Source organism: Trachemys scripta, chromosome 6 (genome assembly GCF_013100865.1).
Source record: "Trachemys scripta elegans isolate TJP31775 chromosome 6, CAS_Tse_1.0, whole genome shotgun sequence".
Taxonomy (NCBI): domain Eukaryota; kingdom Metazoa; phylum Chordata; order Testudines; family Emydidae; genus Trachemys; species Trachemys scripta.
The window spans coordinates 89,613,841-89,633,879 of record NC_048303.1 but is presented as its reverse complement, the minus strand read 5'-3'; the positions used below and the strand labels follow the sequence as shown (position 1 = coordinate 89,633,879).

Here is a 20,039-nt window from a genome sequence, read left to right as displayed (position 1 = left end):
AAAAAGTTTCAGCATGCATGACAATGCCTGGCGGTGCCCTTTAAAAACAAACAAAACAAACAAACACACACCAGGTACTACAAATAGCCTTCAGATCTCTCCTCCCAACCCTCACCTCCCCCTCGCTCTCTGCAGGCGTGCACTGGCAGGCACAGGCACAGTTAAATTCCAGCACCTTCTTCACCTACCCCCAAACTACTATCATCACGATTGCTACTACACAGTCCCTGTCTCTCACATTGGGGCCCGTCAGTCTTTTCTGCGCCAACCCAAACACATGCCAACAGAACAAGCGAAGGGGAAGGGTGCAAGAACCTCAGCCTGCCCCTGCACCCCCATTGAGACATGCACAAACAGAGGGGGCTGTAGCATGCACATTTATAGACACACACACGCATCACTTTCTCTCTCTCCCCACATTCTTGTACATCTCCTCCTCCTCCTCTGGCAGCAGGCTGAGTGACAGGCCCCAGCCACCAATGCGATGGGCCTTTCTGCAGGCGAGGCGGGAGCTCGCTCCGAGCGGAGCCAGTAGCAGCGCCGCTTCCTGAGCGGTGGTGCAGGGCTGGGGGAAGCAGGGGGAGGAGTCAGGGGCAGGAGTTTAGGAAGAGGAGGGAATGGCTGTCATCAATGAAGTCATATTCATAATCTAGTCCCTCTCTCTCTGGTGCTGTACTCTGGGTGACTCAGAGAGGGAGAGGGGAGACCTCCCGCACGCCACGCTTCTGGAGCAAGGTAAATATAACTTATAACTCCTCTCTGACCCCATTTCTCCCCTGCACCCCCGCCGCCTCCTGCCAACGCACTCTGAACCTGCACCATTAGTCAGGCTCCTTGGGAAAGAATGTGTTATTATTTGATGACACGCACGCACCTAGCCACCTTCCCTCCCTCGTTTAAAAAAATATCATCACTACTGGCCCCGGAGACCAGTCATGACCCCCCCTTTCCCCAGAGGAGGGAAGAAAGTTTTGGATCAAAATAATTCGGAAATAATAATTAAAACCTTCCCTAAGCCCGGCTCCTGACTTCGGAGTCAGCTGCACCGAGAGGGAGCCTGGCAGAGGAGGGGACAGGGGACGTTGCTTGCAATCTGTGCATTTTAGAGGAGGCGACTGGCGAACCGAGCCAGCAATAAATAACAGTAATCAGCTGCTCTCACAACCTTTGGGGGTGCTGCTGAAGCGAGCGTTTAAAAAGGCTCCGGGCAAGCAGCAGCAGAGACAGAAATAGATCCCAAGAAGCAACAGCCCCTCCAGGAGCAGCTCAGTGGCTGCGATGGGGCCGGTAGGCTAGGCTGGTCGCCTCTTCCACTCCCCATTGACTGATCTGGCTTTGTTTTGGGGGCGATAAAAGGGGGGGGGGGGGGGGGGGGGTTCCCCCCCCCCCCCCCCCCCGATCCGGCAGCGGCCGGAGGGTTAGATTTGGTGCATGTGGCGAGGGCGGCAGCAGCCTGGCTGCTGCTGAGTGGTGCATGTTGAAGTTCACTGTGTCCTGCCCTGGGGAAGGGGAGGGCAAGCGTTGCAGTTTGTAGGTGTTTTGCAGGGGCTTTGTTGCCTGGGGGGTCCTTTTCGACTAATGCAAATATTTAAATAGACGTGGCTGGGGGGGGGGGAGGAAAAAGATGGGAGGTATGGGGCGGGGGGGGGGGGGGGGTGCTTGTTAGAGTAGCAGCGTTAACCAGCAAAGCCAAGGAGGCCATGATCCGGATAATCTCCCTGTCTGACTGTCACAAACATTACCCCCACACGCACCCGGGAGGGCGGGTAGAAGAGAGAAAAAGAAGGTGGGGGCCGGGACTTCACGAGCCGGGGCTGCAGGTCCTGTTGCCTTACAGTTTAGTCACAGGGTCTCTATGCAATTAAAAACAAAACATCAACGCTTAAGTCCGTCTCTCCTCTTCTGCTGAAAGGTGTCGCGATTCACTTCCTAAAATAGCTTCTCTCTCCCCCCTTCTCCTGCAGCCCCCCCCTTTTGCAGCAGCCTAGGAAGCAGAGAGTGGAATAACATGCGCTTCCAATTTTTATAATCACCTTCAAAGCAAAAAGCATTTTATTTCCGGTATGCACAGAAAAAATCTGTCAGTAATTTTTGGGGGGTGTTGCGGGGGGGGGTGGGCTTGGTTGTGTATACACATTCATGTTCGCGTAGATTTGTATTGTGTAGGGAGACGGGAGCCTCATCGCCACACCATGGGAGGGGGAATTTTTTTTTTGGTTACCAAAAAAAAAAAAGTTTTCTGTTGATGATTAAGTGAAGGGGAGGAGAAGATGGGGGCTTGCAGCAAATGTTGCAGTTTGTTGCTGGTCGCTGTGCATTTGAGTGAGTCTGGAGGAGAAGAAGGAGGGCAGCTTTGAGCTAGCTTCTCTGTGTCTGCTTGGAGAGAGGAAGAGGCGAGGTTTAGTGGTGGTTGGGGATTTTTTTTCCCTGTGTGTGTGATCAGCAGCAGAGAATCAGGAAGTCACAGCCGCCAAATACAGACTCTCGCTCGCTCTCACACACACAGACATGTTTGATCAGCATGACATGATGACGGAGGGAAGAAGGGGAGAGACAGGCCTAGCTTTGCCATGAAACATGCTCTCAGTCCGTGCATCTGGCTTCTAACCCCCCTTGTGCGTGCCTAGATCTGTTGTTTGGTGCCACTTCATTAAGGTAAAGGTCTCTTAACCCAGCAGGGGAAAGCTCTGACTGCAGCCATTGCTCTGTAAAGTAAAAGAAGGAAATGGGGCTGGCTCCTGCAAAATGGATTTTTAGGTCTCGTCGATCGGGTCTAAAACTTTCCAGAAAGGGAGGAGGGAAAATATGGCTCTACTAAATGTGCTTGCTAGTGCCAGTGTCTTTTCTGTGTGTGTGGCTTGAAGCACCAGGGTGTGTTGCTAGATAGAAACTTGAGGCCTATGCAAAACTCCCGGAAGATTCACTGTGTGGTTTTAAAGGCAAAAGCTTACGATTTAATGAAGAAAACCCGGGTGAGAAAACTTCTGTTCTCCAACTATCTCAAGCTCTATGGTTGGGGACAGTTCAGTTTGGATTCCTTTTCATATTTTTAATCAGAAGTTTGTATGTGTGTATAATGCTTGGTGCTTCTCCCCCCACGCTCCACGTTAGATTAACTCTTGAAAGCTTTTACTTTGCTAACAGGAGAGGAAATTTATAATATTGTTGTTTTTTGTTTTTCCAAACAGAATGATAGTGTAACAACAAATACTAAAGAACAGCAAAGAGATGTTGGTGAATTAGGTTTTTACTACAATAAATAACTAGGTTGAAAAAAATCAATGCCACTATATTATTAAATGCTTATTTTGATTAAATCTTAGTGGTTATATAGAGTGTATTTGAGCTGGTTTTCCTTTGTGCTTGCAGTTTTACCCTTCATTTTTATTTATCACAATTTGCAAATGTTTGAGAGGTTTCCATTCTCTTATAATTATTTTGATTAAGATTTTAGATAACTGGTTATTAATTTGCATAGTTAGATACAAAGGTTTGAAAATTATAGCAAACTAAATACGGAGGTTATTTTTTTTTTCTTAAAAAGGCATATTCCAGGTATATCATGTACAGCATTGTTCTTCTCTTTGCATTAAAAAAAAATAAATAAAAAAATCCTTTACTTTAGTATCCTTTAGTTCCAGCCACTAACCCCGGAGGTCTGGAGTAGGACAATAAATATTAAGCCAGAATTCCATTCCTTTAGTAGTATATACCAATTACATGTTAGGAGGTGGGGCAGCTTTTGCTGCGTGAGTTAGTGTATTGTTATGCAAATCAAGGCACACTTTCTCTTTGGGAACCTAATTGCCCTATTATTCTCATTGACTTTTTTTCTTTGAGTCCTTTTGTTAATCAAAGAAAAAAAATGATGTACCAAAAGGACAGGATTATAGACTGGTTTTATGCCCATATGTAACACATCAGCAGTATGAGGGAAAAAGATCATACCAGTAATGAGCATTTTTAAATAAATTCAAAGTTAGTCATATCGTGTAACACATGTGGACTTGACAGAGGTGAAGGTAATGCTTTGTTAAATACAGTATCTCTCTTATGAGTTATGTCTCAGCTTCAGGACTTGCATTACCATGGTGTTTCATAGAAAATATGCACCACAAGAATGTGTTCAAAAGCAGTCTTAGATCTTTTTCTTTTATTCATTTCTAAAGTGGTCTGTGAGCATTTCTCGTCAAGTCTGAAAAGTGCTTTGACCAATACCTAAGCTTGAGATTGACAAGAAAAAAGTGACCCAGCTAGCACTTTTATATTGTGAATGTTGGAATTCTATTTAATGTATTCTTGACAGAAGTGTAACTAAAATTAACATCTGCAAATATCTTATTTTCAGTTTTTGTTTGAAGTTAAGATCAGAAGGTGCACAGTAAAAACTTTAAAAAAAATATGTCTGGACTCTTTCTCACATTATGGTCCTGATTAATAATATTGATGTGATCCCTTTTTAAAGGGGAATTATCACTAGGGAGCAAATGAGAACACCTTCCACAAATTATTAAAACACTTCTTTGTGTATTCTTTGCTGCTATTGATTATGATTGCATGTAAAGAAAGCCTCCTAGACCTCCACCCACCTCAGCACAATTTCTTCTTTCTGATTGATTCCCCCACTGAAGTAAGAAACGCAGGATTGTGACATAAAGATCACTTGTCATGAAAATGGTGGCAGGCAGAAGTTTGACTCATTAGCAAGATAAAATAGAGAATGGAACATTGAAAGAGCAAGTCCTCATTTTAACACACATGTTGGGTAGTTTACAAACATGAGATGACAATGAAACTGGGGATGTGAATGGAATTTTTTTTGTCTGACACATTTAAAGTCCCCTCTTCCCATTCAAAAGTCTCTCTCTTCTGCCTCCATCTTCTTCTTTCTTTTTTTATCCTTGTAGGGTAGTAGGGACTATTGCAAAACCAGATTTTCAAAGGGTGGGGTATCTAACTATAATGTTAGAAATAGATTTGGGGGAGTACACATCACCTCATACAGCTTGTGTCTTCACTAGGAAAGAAGTTGTGTTCTTAACCTGATTTAGGTAGCTCAAGGTGTGTGAGTTAGATATTCACGTGAAAACTACAAAACTTGTCTTCACTAGGATTTTACCTTGAGTTAGCTAACTTGGGTTAAGAACACACCTTTTTTTCCCCTTGTGAAGACAAGGTCAATCTGTGCCCCTAAATAATACAATGATTTGTTTTCCCTCTCCCGCACCCTAATGGATGGGCTTGTGTTCTTCAGAATCTGATATGAAGAGGACATTCAATAACTGTGATTAATGCCTGTAGAAAAGGTCACAGTGTAGTAATTTAATCCCTAACCAATCAGAAAAGCCTTGAGTCAGTCTTCAGTCCCCCTAAGCAGAGTAAAATCCACATGTGTCGCACTGAAGAGTGCTACTCACTTCACATGCAGACTTGTTGGGGAGAGGACTTGATCTTAGTTATTACCAGGATAGGCAGTTCAGTGGACTTATTTCTAACTCCTCTAGTTTGTACTACTGCAAGTTGCCTTCCAAAAGTGATCTTTGTCATGAATTCCTTAAATATGTGAAGCCAGATCCTCAGCTGGTGTAAATGTGTCTAGTACCATTGATATAAATGGAAGTACATTTGTTTACATGAGTTGATGATCTGGTCCTTCACCTTTACTGGTTTCTAATGTTCTGTGTACCCTTTTTTCACAATATTGCTCACTTGTGATTAAACAACAATATTAGTGTTCTAAAAGATGTTGTCTAATGCTGTGGTATTTTGTAAGAATTTAACAGATGCATAATACATTGGAATTATTTGTAAATGTGGTTCATTCATTTTATTATATAATGATTTCCCTTCAGTACTTTCTGATTTCAACTTTCAGAATTTTTTGGTTTCAGTTATACAATGTGACTTTTTTATTTACAAGAAATTAAGCAAATGTTATGAAAAGTTAGTAACGTAATTCTTATTTTCCGTATTGACACAGAAAGCACCCCTGTTTTCTGCTTTCAGTAACAAAGTATCCTGATTTTCTGTTTCAGAGTAGCAGCCGTGTTAGTCTGTATCCGTAAAAAGAACAGGAGTACTTGTGGCACCTTAGAGACTAACAAATTTATTAGAGTATAAGCTTTCGTGGGCTACAGCCCACTTCTTCGGATGCATATAGAGTGGAACATATATTGAGGAGATATATATACACACATACAGAGAGCATGAACAGGTGATTTTCTGTTGTATCTTTTAAAAACACCTGCTGGCCATGACTTCAGTCTGGAGATGGGTTGAATGGTCATTACTTCCCAATAGATAACATCAGAATATTGTAACATCATAACATTGTGAGGCATTCTGGGCTGCAGTGTTGTCAGCTTGTTGCTGACACTCAGCTGTGCATTGTCTTTCCATGAGATCCTCATGGTGCAGTTTCCTTGCTTTGCGTTATCTGGCTAAGATCCAATCTAGGTTGACTTGGTCTGGAAAAGATCAAGGTTCTGTTTGCTGGTGAGGGGCAACAACTAGAGGAATTGAAAATATGTGTGATTGCTCCGTCTGTTGCTAGAGTATATCTGTCCCATGAAAAAGCGATCTGCAGTCTCAGGGTCCTTTGGGGTGCCCAAATGTTCTACCCAGGTAATAGCGGTGGCTTGCTCTGCTTATTTTGTTTGGATCTAGCCAAGATGTTGCAACCTTTCCCTGATGTGGAACAGCAACAAGTATCCATGCATCTGTTAACTCTAGGTGGTAATACTACTTTGCTTAACCTTAAAGGCCACCTCAGAGCGTCATCTAGGGTAGAATGTAGAAGCATGTCGCCTTTGGGCTTGTCTGCCCAGGACATTATAACTCCCTAGGTGGACACTTATTCTGGTCTGAGTGGCTTTTTCTGGTTTAGCTTAAACTGCTTAGAAAGCCACATGAGCTAAACTGGAAAAAGGCTTTCTTGTTCAAGAATAAGAGTGTCTACCTAGGAGTTATGACGTACACCAGTATAACAACTAGTGGTTTAAATTCATACCCTACCTTATCCCTGTATAATTTTCATGTGTAGACAAGCCCTTAGAGTGGATTGTAGATTACACCTTACAAGCCCTTAGAGTGTAAGCATACTATACCTCCATTCTTTGAACTGTAGTAGCTTCCACTCTGCTTCTGGAGCAATTCAGTCTTGTTTCTGATAGCTAAAGCCCTAAATGGTTTAGATCTGGCTACCTCAAAGGCCATCATTCCAAATGAGATCAGCTGACAGACATGTTGGGGATTTGAAAGTAGAGGCATTCCTGGCTAAGGATTTTTTTTTTTTTCTTTGTTCCACCAGATTTTGACCTTCAGAGCATAATGAAACACCTCTGTGTTGGTCAACCACTTGCTTAATATGAGTAACTCCAGGTTTATGCTTGGTTAGGGCACTAGGGGGTGAGAGCTATTTGTGACATTCGGTGTGGACTATTTAACTTAATGTGGTGCTGTATGTATTCTGTAGTGTGCTCAGCTGCTATTGGTGTTTAAAAATCAAACCAGTGGGCACCCAAATGCCAGTAAAACCGCTGCATTGTTCTTTATGTATTGTTTAGTAGTATTTATTTAGCAACCAAGAGCACTTGTAACAGGGATGACCGCATGCCCCCTCATGGCTAGAGGTGCCTCTGCTGTGCCCTGCCCTTGTTTTCCCCTTCTCCTGCAACAAACTCCACAATCTCTCTTTCAGTCACAGCTCTTCTTAAAGCCTGTATGTTTTATTAAATTAACAAAGTTCACACACAAAATCTTCCACCCAGGCTTAAGCTGGGCACAGCCCCTTCTTCCTGAGGAACTGTCTTTTCCTCAGGGACCACTGCAGGAAGACCCTCTTTCCCTGCAGCTTCACTCTGCAGTTCCCTCACTGCAGGAATGGCCAGCCACCCCGTGGCTTCCTGCTGCCGTTTGCATTGGGATCACCTGACTCAACCTAGGTGTCCTGTAATCAGGCCAGGGGTAGTCAATAGGCAGAGTACAGGTCAAATCCAGACCGCCAAACAATTTTGAACAGATCCTGAAATCTTTTTATTTACTTATTATCATTATTATTATTTTCTCTGTACCTTGACTATACCTTGAACAAGAAATCTGGACCTTGACAAAAAATAATTGATTACTCCAGCCCTAGGCTTTCCAGCCACCTTCTTACAAGCACCTCAGTGAAATCTTCTGGGGACACACAAAGCAGTAGGGTCAAACATTTTGTGGTCAAGGTATTTATCTGGCTCTGATAACTCATTCAAATTCTACAGAATATGAACATTTCTGCACCCCACTCAACAATGACTGGTCCAGAAAAGGCTGTAGGATCTGGCCACAAAACTGGGAGATCCCCAGGAGGCATTTTGCCTTAGTTCTGGATCCCATGGACTTTCCCTCATCTCCTGTCCCCATGTAGCTTAACTGGAGCCACACTGACATGAACTCCTTCCTGGATCTGGCCTATGGTGTGGGAGATCCAGATAACGTAAGATCAGGAGGGAGGATAGCATGCATCCCCAGGGTGAGCCCAGTCATCAACTGCTCCCCCAACATAGACTGCAGACACAGAAAAGGATCCCTTGGGCCCATATAAGTGTGGGAAAGAAAGCCAGATTGCTTTCTCTCTCAGTCCACACACAGAGAGATACCACATGCCTTTCTATCCTCTTCCATACACAAGGGGGACTCTCTCTCCCACACACATATGGACCCAGCAGAGCCCTTCCTGTGTCTGCAGTCCATGCAGTTTAGTGCTCTTCCTGGTAGGAATTTGAGGACCCTGATATAAAGGTACCAAGATGTGGTGGCTGTGTGGTTAAGGTGCTTGACTTCAATCCTGAAGATTGTGGGTTTGTGTCTCACTCAGTCTCACACTGAAAGGCCACTTCCAGTTCATATAGCTGCAAAATAGGTACCTGATCCATTATGGTAGTCAAAGGCAGTTGGATGTGATGCTGGCCACATCACTTGCTGGTGTACTGTTGGCTATGAAACTGAAGTGCCGTAACCATCTCCACCTGATGAGCCATTGGCTTGGGAACTTTCCCTCTGATGTAAAGGGGTTCTAGAATGTAATTCAGGATTCAGTTAAAAAACAGATGCAAACTTTCTTTGAAGCCACAGTAATATTTTGGCTTCAATGAAGTCTTGTGAGGACTGCAAGATTGGGCATTTAGTCCTGACTATATGGGTCAGGAGAAATGTGTTGTTTTTTTAATATAATTCTTAAACCACTATTGGAAATGCTCTTCTCATATCTGTAACAAAGTAAATTCCCAGTCCAAACTAATCGACCAAGACTGACTGTGATAGTGTTCTTTTGTTTACTTATCTAAATACACAGGGCCAAATGCTAGCCAGAGATATGCTGGTGTAATCTGGACAGAATTTGACCCACACTCTGCCAACATTGCAGTTGGTATCTCTTGGTGAAATTTTGCATTTGAATTGAGGCTGAGATTTTTCAGAGGAGTTTAAAGTAGTTATGTACTCAACTCCCCTTGAAATTCAAAAGTTGGCCACCTAAGTCTCTTTGATGATCCCCGTAAACATATACCCCACATATTCTTCAAACCTATTAAGCCATAATCTTTTTAACAGTTCTGCCTTATCAACGGATCCTCATTTGCTAGAATAGTGTATAAACTTCTCTGGTTTATAGAGTGGCTCACTGCTTTTTCATTTTGCAGACCACTTCTGTCAGAGAAAGTAGTTTGGACCCCCACCTCTATTCAATCCTGTGGACCCTCAGGCAGAACTTGCTGGTGGCTCATAGCCATAGTCATTGATTTTTTTTATATTCCTCCAAGAAGTTAGCTCTTATAATTTACTGCTTGGTATAGAAGAATTGTGTTCTTTGTAAAATAAAATCTCTGAATATAAATCGGTTTAAGAAGATTCCACAATGTTATCCTACAAGATTGGGTGAGTTTATCCCTCTTAACAGAAATAAAACTAAAGGGCTTGATCTGGAGTAAGACATGCAGGATTCACCCCAGTAGTGATTGTTTTTACAGCTTAGGCAGTTGGTACCTCATTAGAAATGAATGTTGAATCTTCCAAGTTCGCATACATGAACTTTCTAATGTACATATAAATTATCTTGCAGTTTACCTGAACTCATAGACTCATAGACTTTAAGGTCAGAAGGGACCATTATGATCATCTGGTCTGACCCCCTGCATGCTGCAGGCCATAAAACCGTCCCTACCCCTTCCCTGGACTCTGCTGCTGAAGTCCCCAATCCTGTTTTAGGTGACTTCAATTGGCAGAAACCCTCCTGCTAGAGATCCCTGCCCCATGCTGCGGAGGAAGGCGAAAAACCTCCAGAGGCTCAGCCAATCTGCCCTGGAGGAAAATTCCTTCCCGACCCCAAATATGGCGATCAGTAAGACCCCGAGCATATAGGCAAGAGTCACCAGCCTGACCCCTGTCAGCCATTATACAATTTACCTACCATTTCTTGGTTTTCCTTGACTACTATGTTTTACCATTAAACCATTCCCTCCATAAATTTATCTAACTTAATCTTAAAACCAGACAGGTCCGTCGCCCCCACCGTTTCCCTCGGAAGGCCGTTCCAATATTTCACCCCTCTGACGGTCAGAAACCTTCGTCTAATTTCAAGCCTGAACCTCCCCACGGCCAGTTTATATCCATTCGTTCTCAGCTGTAACTGAGGCCAGTTAATTTTTATGAAAACTCAAAATTAAGTTTGAAATAAATGTGCATATAAAGGGAGTGTTCAATATCTCTTCTAATGGACAGGTTTAGGTACAAGTAATGCATGAGATATTGGATTTCAGGATGCTGTGCAATGAAAATAGTTATTGTACTTTCACATTGATTGCATAGTTTCTGTTAAATGCAGCCTTAATGGTGGTGGTGCTGCTAGGTTTTACCTTGTTAAAATGTGTTTGACTTCCATGTTATAGAGAGACAACTATAAAAGGGTCCTTGTAATGTTGCTGTACATTTCAGCATGGTGAATATCCCTTAAAAACTCTTTTTGCTGTGTGGAAATGTCTTTGATTCCAAGAACAGTCTTATTGCAGGCCTCTAAGAAGCTGTATACAGTTGTGATCATTTAAAAACATGATTCCTTTTGTGGGGATGCCATGGGATTGCAGGGGGACTAATTAGGCCCTGTGGTGTTCTGTTGTTATCTTTTGTTTTGAAGAGTAAAGCTTCAGAGGTATCACTACGTCTCACTCTGCAAGGAGTGGGCTCCCAAGATAGTTTATTTTAAGTGAGTTCAACAGCACTTGTTCCAATTTGTTGCTTTGAATCAAAGTAGAGAAATAAATAATAAAACATAATAGTAGAGAGTTTATAAATAAAAGCTTGTGAAAACTTTTTTGACTCCTGACAACACTTAGGTAATGGGGAGAAATCAGGGAATGCTCTCAATGTAGTAGACCTTTTTCTTATTTGAAATATTTGGTTTTGTGAACACACAGCTTGTTGAAAGTAGCAAGATTGTAAATACCGTAAACTTCAAATTCCATATGCACAGAACAGAAGCAGTAGGGAACAGCCAGCAGTGTAACCTTCCCCATCCTGCTTTGCCTACGGGTCTCCTGTCTAACCTAGTGGAATGACTGTAGGGTAAGTTTTCTTTTTTATGTCCATTCAATCCTTGGCAACCAACTAGCAGAACCAGTAGACAAATTACGATGATGGTTTACACCTGTCCTCTAATAACTGGGTAGAGATGACTTATTTCATATACGTCACTGAACAGCCACTAGAGGATAATGTGGTTGTGTTACGGCTTAATTTGCATGTCTTTGGCTCTAGATCTGGGAGATTAACGTTTCTGTGTCTCATTATCAGTCCCCTGACACGTCCGCTCTTCCTGCAGAACTCTGTTAACTCTACTATATTTTGATGCCATACGGTAAAACTAGAATTATTATTTTTAAAGCACCTGATTTAGAAATAAGTAATAGTTTTTTGTTGTAGTCTTAGATAAGTTAATTATTATTATTATTATTATTTCTTGTCAAACCGTGACAGGGAATGACGTAATCATTTCCTTTCATTGACTTAGAGGATATCCATGTTCTCTTGCATTACAAGAGTCTTTCATTGACACTGGTGAACTAAAAGTTCTAAATGTTAGTCACTGACAAAACTCTTATGTGTGATAGAGATGAAGAATGATCCCAGCTTGTATCCTGCTTCCATTTGTTTTGTTAAGTACACAGAAATAAATAAAATAGTTGGCTCTCCAGCGAGTTTGAGGGCCTCTAATTCATTCTCTGGGCTCTTGTCATTTTATAAGTCACATGAGCTGCATTCTCATGGTTTCTGACATCAGCAGAACCCCTCAAGTGAATTACAACTCTCTGTTCACTCCAGAGCAGTTTGTCCTTTGTGTATTTCACTTGATATCACTATTGCACACCGAGGTAATAAAAGTTCTAAATTAATGTCTTGAGTTTTTTTTTTAATTCTGTCTACTGTAAAGATTTTATATTAATAAAATGCTTACCTTTTTTGCATTATTATTTTTATAAGTAAGAACTTCACTCCAGTCACCTCTGAGGCACATAGGGAGAGATTTTCAAAACTCATAGATGTGAGTTAGATGCCTAAGGGCTTGTACACACTAGCGCTTACTTCAGTAGAACTATGTAGCTCAGAGGTGCGAATACCCCCCCCCCCACACCCCTCTTCCCCGCTGCCAGTGATGTAAGTTACACCGACCTAAGCATCAGTGTGGCTGGTGCTATTTTGGTGGGAAAAGTTCTCCCACCAACATAGCTACCGCTGCTTGGGGAGGTGGAGTTACTATGCCGATGGGAGAGATGTAGTAATTCTAGTATAGACTAGCCCTAGTGTCCTTCGTGCCTTTAACAATCTTCCCTCTAACTTTATGTGATATAATTTGGTGTTAATGAGTTAAATTACTTACAGTCATATTCTCCAGGTGTTGTTTTCTGTAGCCTATCAAATATGCTGTTCTGTGCAGGGTGGAATGATTTAAGTCATTTTGATTTAAGTCCCTGATTTTAAAATCAGCAAGCAGGAAACATTGATTTAATTTATCGGTTTTAATCGTGTTTTGCATTTGTACTTTTCAGTTATTTTCCTGAAGAAAGGTTGATTCTTATCGTTTGATAACCGTTCAAACATGTTGATTTACAACTAAGTATGACCTTTACACTGAATTTAGTGCTTTTTTCTGCTAATCAGGAGGATAAATCTATATATATACACATTTAGTTGAGCAATTATGTTGCTTAACATTATTTTTACAATTTTTATATTTGTTAGAAAATAGTGAATGATGCAGTATCTAGTAAATCACTGTAAATAAAAAGTTAATCATTTTGTGTCAAGCTTTAAATTTGAATTTCCATCCAAATAATTTAAAATGCACATTTTTTTCATTACATAAACTACCTTAAATGTGCTGGATGCATAAGAAGAAAAGTTTATGAAAATATGTTTTGCATTTAAAATTAACTGATTTATTAAACAAAACTTATCTGTAGTTTGTGAATTAAACTGATTGTTTCTGGTCACTCTGTCCTTGAAAATTTTAGAACTAGTAGATCTCATCCTTTCACACTCAGTTTTATTTATAGACCGGAAGGAGAAAACAAGTTCTCTTAATTTTTCAACTCCTAACTGGTTTCTTAACTTTGAAGGAACTAGTCATTGAACTGAACTAGTTGAATAAACTGAAGAAGATATTCTCTTTGAACCTGCAGAAGAGGCTACTGCTGTCAGAAGCTGGTTTAGCACTTCAACAAACTCTGGCTTTGAGTGCTTACCCGGTGACTTTGACCAGTTCAGTAGTTTTGCTTTTTTAAAATGTTGGCAGCAAACATGAACTGCTTAATATTTTTGTATTTAAATTATTGTAATTGTCAATTTAAATTAAATTCTAAATCGGTTCATTTTAATAAACATGTATTTAATTTAAATAAATAAAATCCAATTTTTAATTTAAAAAATTGCTTATTTTTATCCATCTGCTGTGTATGATTTATAAATATATCCAGAACTTACCTGAACGGTCTCATTTCTCTAGTGTTCCAATGACCTTTTTGAAGGATGGGCAAATTGATGCATCACACTGATCATTGAAGCATTTTCTGCTGATGACAAGTCACCTGTGTGTGTGATGCTAGTCAAAAAAATTGTTTTATCAAGCATAGTTTCTTACTGACTATACTCCACTAACCCTCATGTTATGTAAGAAATACTGTTTTGTTTCTTTTTGAAATTAGAGCTGCTCTGTTGATCGGAAAAGAGACGGAAAATAGATGTCCACGCCAACAGATCCTGGCGCAATGCCTCATCCCGGCCCTTCCCCGGGGCCAGGCCCATCACCTGGACCAATTCTAGGACCTAGCCCAGGACCAGGACCCTCTCCAGGTTCAGTACACAGCATGATGGGACCAAGTCCTGGACCCCCTAGTGTTCCACATTCAATGCCCAGTATGGGGCCCAGTGATTATCCACAGGAAGGCATGCACCAAATGCACAAGGTAATTGTATCTGCAAGTGAGCACTATGTTTCTCAGAGTTATATCTACTGGTAAAAGCATACTTTTATATTGTCCTCCCCTGCAGCCCTGTGTTCTATTTTATGGCTCACCAGTGAAACTACCAACTAAATTCCATATTTATTACTGGAGATGATGCACAATTCAGATTGTGCAGACTTTTTTTTTTTTTTTTTTTTTCCAGACATCAGTTCAAGCCTGCAGTTGCTGGCAGTTAAACAAGTCGTCACCTGACCTGTAAACTGCACACATTTTGACATGGTAGAGTCCTCACTAGAGAATAAATATGGAGCATCACAAGGCCAGCCTGGCAATCTTTCTAATTATACCACACATTACATCTTAGGGCAGGCTCTTTTTTTAAAAGTCCATTTGGAAATGTTCTGCTTCCATAGTGCATTTTAATGGATTTTTCTCCCTTTTTGTTTTATTATTGCAGAAGGAAACTTCATGAAAATGGAATTCATGCCTCTTAAAGGCTTATGCTTAAAGAACTTCCACACTGATGAAAATTTTTATTTCCAAGTTAACTTACATAAGCTCCAGCTCATTAAAACACTTGAATGTATGTGTAACTTAAAGCAGGTGACTAGTCTGACCTCAGTGGGGCTTATGAACTTATAGTTATGTGTGTGCTTACAGTTATACATGTGCTTAAATACCTTGCTCAATCATTGCTGTCTGAAAATATTTGTGTCTGGGATTTCTTCCCGAAACTTTCTCCCATGTGTTCCGACTTCTAATTATGCAGCAAAATTATTATGGCATTAAGGTTGCAATAAAGCTTCACCTGCCAGGCTTAGTTTCCCATATAGACACCCTATGTCTTGCTCCTGTAAAATATTTTAAGTATGACTTACTTTGGTGACTGTTTCTAAGGGGAATTAGAATTGTGCTCCGAATTAGGGGTAGATAGAACAGTTTTCAAATTACAACTTAAAAAGTTACCCCTTTAAAGTAAACTCTTAATTTTTTTTTAAATTCTCCTTCAGCTGCCCCAGTTTCCATGTTTGGCTGCTCATGATTGTTCATGTGATAGTTTTGAAGGAAAAACATTTTGAAGCGAAATTATCAGCTTTCATGCTGACTGGATTGTCGGTGAGGATGCCATTTAAAGTTATCACCAAGGACACGACTTTGGCTAAAATCTTTGGCATGAAAAACTGTCATTAAAACATTCATAAAACAAACCCCACCTGCGGGGGAGAGAAGCCTGGGGCCAGGGCCCTGTGGAGTTTAAGAGCATGGCAGATCACTGGTTGCTGGAGTGTCCTTGATTGTAAAAACTTCTGAAATCTTCATGTTTGAAGAGGCAAACTGATGTATGGCTTAGTCAGTTCAATGCTTAAATTTTATGCACATAAAACTTGAAGCATTAAATTAGCTGAGCTCTAATCTGTTTCTCTCCACAAACCCTGCTTACAATCTTTTGTCTGTAGTGTCAGTGACTGTAGTGTCAATATAGTGCCCCTTGCTGTCAGTGCGCTGCTGAACTCCAAAGGGCTCCTGGGCTGCTTGCCTAGCCTCCCCCCATCTCTGACTGCTGCTTGTCTCTTGAGAGGTCCTGAGGCACGCAGAAGAGGGAAAGCATCAGCAGTTCAGCAGAGGAGCAGCTACAGATTCCATTTACATAGTATTTTTTGGTTCACAATGTGTCTCTAGCTTCTAAATTTGCCCCCACCCCTTCCCGGTCACCTAGTAGTGCCTTTTTAAAATGCTGAAAGAGCATTTACCACACAAACTCCATGCTCTCCTCTTCTATAGAGCTCAGGAACTTCACAGGAGAGGAAGGAGTCTCTGCTGTTTTTTCTCTTGTGGACCACAGTAGCAGATCTGTTGTCCTGGGCATCTTTAGGCTTGTCTTTGCTAGAAAATTTTATTGTGTTTGATCATGATTGTGGAGAATCTAGATAGCTGACACAATGGTGACTGATTGGCATAGACCAGGGGTAAAACTTTCAGAAGCATCTAAGTCTCTTTTTTCAAAAGTTACTTAGGCACTTAGGATCTGTAGCAGATGTCTAAGCAGCAAAGATTGTCCTATCTGAGCTAGCTTAAATCCTGCTAGCTTTGGTAACAATAGCAGTACAGATAATACTGCACAGGCTTCAGCATGGGTAGTGTAAGCCTGGCATGTCTCCTGGCTACATAGTTGGCTCACTAACCTGTTCTGAAGCTTGCACTGTGTTCACTGTTATTGTTACTCATGCTGGCTAGATTTGAGCTAGCTTGGGTGGGCTGCTAGCCCGTATACAGTTCTTGACTTGTTTACATATCCTGAGTCTCATTGCAAGCCAGTGGGATTTGGGCTCCTTAGGCACTGTGGAAGCAACTTCCAAAAGAATATCATATCCAGCATTGTGCCGGCTAATTCAGCATCACGTCACCTATTTGTGATACCAGTCAGTAGTGGTTGGTATTGTGTAAGCTAACATGACTCTTCAGTTATGATCAAACGCAACAATATGTTACTTGTGAGAAAAAGTGCCATAGAAGTGTGCTGCTGGAGAACATGTGCCTGGCCCATCCATATGTGGAGTTTTTTTAAAAAATACTTATACACATGAAATATAAAAATGCACTTGCCATTTGGACACATCATTAACTTGCAGTGAATAATAGAACCCTTATACAAAATTAAAAAGAACATATTAAAGCACATGTTAATATTTATCAGTTGGTGTTAAAAAAGCATAACTCCTACAGTTCGTATATTTAACAACAATGCTGATGTGAAAAATAAGTTATGCATTCCAACAACTGCCTACAAGAAAACGTATTATTCTTTCTATAAATCAATAATATACATATAATACTTATAGTTAAAACTAATACAATAAACTAACTTTTCTGGAACAGTGGAGAAAAAACAACTTATTACTGTCAACCTTGAAGAATCAGACCTCTGGAAGAGTGAAATGGATTCTCCTTTGGCTCATGTACGATCAACAAAATTGTTGGCAAAGACCCAGTTGCCAGGGCTACGTGCACATCTCCCTTGTCCTCCAGTTATGCCCTCAATTATTCCAGTGCAATTACATTGATGGCACATATATAACTGGACAACATTTGGCCTGCAGAAATTTTATTCACTAGTGACAGTGTATAAATAGAAATAATCCAGCTTGACTCTCAGATCCCAGGCTGAGGCTGCAGGTCTGTCATAATTTTTTTTTTCTTCATTTGTAAACTAAGGAGATTTGACCTTTAAGTAATTGTGATGCAGTGCAATTTGTGAATTAATGTGGTTACTTAAACATACAATAAAGGCAGGGTAGTTAAAAGATATATTTCATAAGCTTAGCCACTGCCTAAAATATGAATTCTGTAAATGAGAATGTCATGTGGCCCTGCATGTAATTGAGGCCTCCCCAATTTTCCAGAAACACAATTTATGACATACAGCTTGTCCCCACAAATGCTTATTTATATAGAACAATGGAAAATAACTGTGTTTAAAAAGGATCATTTAATAAAAACCTTAAACTCTAATGCTCATTATTTCCTATGATAATTAGTACTTAAGTGAAATATTATCTCCATCCCCCAAAACGCAGAGTAGCACCATTACATTGTTATAGGATATACTCTTCTCCCCAACAAATTCTTTATGGAAAAAAGTCTTTATATAATTTAATGGGTATGGGACCAGTAGGAGTGAGGTAGGGTTAGAGATCCTTTCGGTAAGATTTTTTTAAATTATTATATGGAGTTGGTTATATTCCTGCTATGTAACTATACAATGATTCTATAGAAAAGATATGTAACTTGACTTAATTTTTGTAGACCCCTATTGGGTTCTGCTCCTGTTACATTTTCTAGGACTTTTTCTTAGGGGTTGTTCTATAAATAGAGGCTGTCAGGTTGAAAACTATACTTAAAAGCACAAATTTCTCATTTAAGTTAGGAACACCTGCTGTTCATGCTGTTTTAATCTTAACTTCTCATAGCTTGGACAATTAAAAAAATAGATCAATCAGATTCACCTGTGTTGGTAATCAGTTTCTAGTACATTTCACTTTCATAATGCTTGGGTTGCTTACACTAGTCATTTGTCAAACCCTCACTGTTAAACCCTCTGTCATTTATAGACTCTCCTCTCCCCCCCCCCCCCCCCCCCCCGTGTTTAAAAGTTGTGGAAATATTTGTATTGGCCGTAGGTTTTGCAAAAGCTTCTCTTTTAACCCCCCCCCCCAAATTTTCTTTGGGTCACTTTGCCCCCGAAAGCATCCTTTTAACTGTGAAGTTGCTTTGCAGTTCCACAAGTGAATCCCTCACTCCATAATTGATGTAGGGGCGTTCTGGTTATACATTTGTTTCTCCCCTGGTACCAATCCTCTCTTTCTGTGTTTTAGTACTTTTTTTTTTAAAATTAGGGAGTGGGGAGGGAACCTGTTCAAAGGGCTCTTGGTTCTGCTGTCTCTTCTTAACTGACCTACCAACTGTCACGGAACCTTCCTTGCTGTAGCCTGTTAGTATATTACAGTGAAATCACTCTACTCATGCCAGAGCATATGCTATAATGGACCCAAGTGTTGCAGAGGAGACCAATTTTCAGTATAAATCACCCTGTGTCCACCTGAAAAGCTGGGACTAGAGCTTTGATTCTTTAGGTTAAAAACTCTGTGGCTCAAATTCAACCACGGTGTGACTCTGACTCTAATGTAGTTGCACCAGAAATGAATTTGGCCCCAACTCTACACGTGTCAATGTAGCAACTGTATGCAACATGTGGACTACCTGCAACTAGAACTGTGTCCTCTTCAATGTTGGTGAATTTTCCAAAACCAGAAGAGGGTGCCCCATAGCATGGGGAGGGGCTGCTTCAGAATGGAGAGGGGCTTTGTGTTTTTTAACTTCTTCTGCTAAAAACAGCCAAAACTCATTTTTAGACTTAGAGATTAGTTGAATTTGTTCCCAAGCTTTTTAATGAAAAATAGCTTTAATTACTAATTTTTTTGCAAGAGATATTTCCCTCATTCTAAATAAAGAGATTTGATTCAAAATGAAAAAATATTTTTTTTTCCTTCTCCCCTTCCCTTTTGTCATTTTTTCTAAAATCCCAATTTCAGGTGAGGGTTAATTTTGTGAAAATTTAAGTGAAATGAAAGTGGCTTCATTTCCTTTGCATTTTGTGTGTGGAAAATATTATTATTTTGGCCAGCTCTATTAAACACATTGTGTATAAAGCAGATTTTCTATGAAGAAATGCTTACACTGTCTTTTTCTTTCCTTTTCTCTCTTTATAACTTACTGCACTTTTTTCCTACATGGTGTCAAGTATCAGGGGGTAGCCGTGTTAGTCTGTATCTACAAAAACAACAAGGAGTCTGGTGGCACCTTAAAGACTAACAGATTTATTTGGGCATGAGCTTTTGTGAGTAAAAACCTCACTTCTTCGGATGCAGAAGTGAGGTTTTTACTCACGAAAGCTCATGCCCAAATAAATCTGTTAGTCTTTAAGGTGCCACCAGACTCCTTGTTGTTTTTGTAGATACAGACTAACACGGCTACCCCCTGATACTT

General features: G+C 40.7%; 1 protein-coding gene across 5 annotated transcripts in view; it reads left to right on the top strand.

Moving 5' to 3' along the window:
- Window positions 1-592: 592 nt before the first annotated feature.
- The window catches only part of SMARCA2 (SWI/SNF related, matrix associated, actin dependent regulator of chromatin, subfamily a, member 2), a 177,816-nt gene continuing 158,369 nt past the window's right edge, over window positions 593-20,039 (top strand). For 4 of the 5 annotated variants that reach the window (XM_034774956.1, XM_034774955.1, XM_034774954.1 and 1 more), the window contains exons 1-2: window positions 593-735; window positions 14,235-14,495. In XM_034774956.1, coding sequence (XP_034630847.1) covers window positions 14,271-14,495 — 225 coding nt within the window. In that variant the 5' untranslated portion in view covers window positions 593-735; window positions 14,235-14,270. Of the gene's footprint in view, window positions 736-2,416; window positions 2,656-14,234; window positions 14,496-20,039 lie in introns of those variants that run through there. The other variant, XM_034774953.1, reaches the window with a different exon arrangement.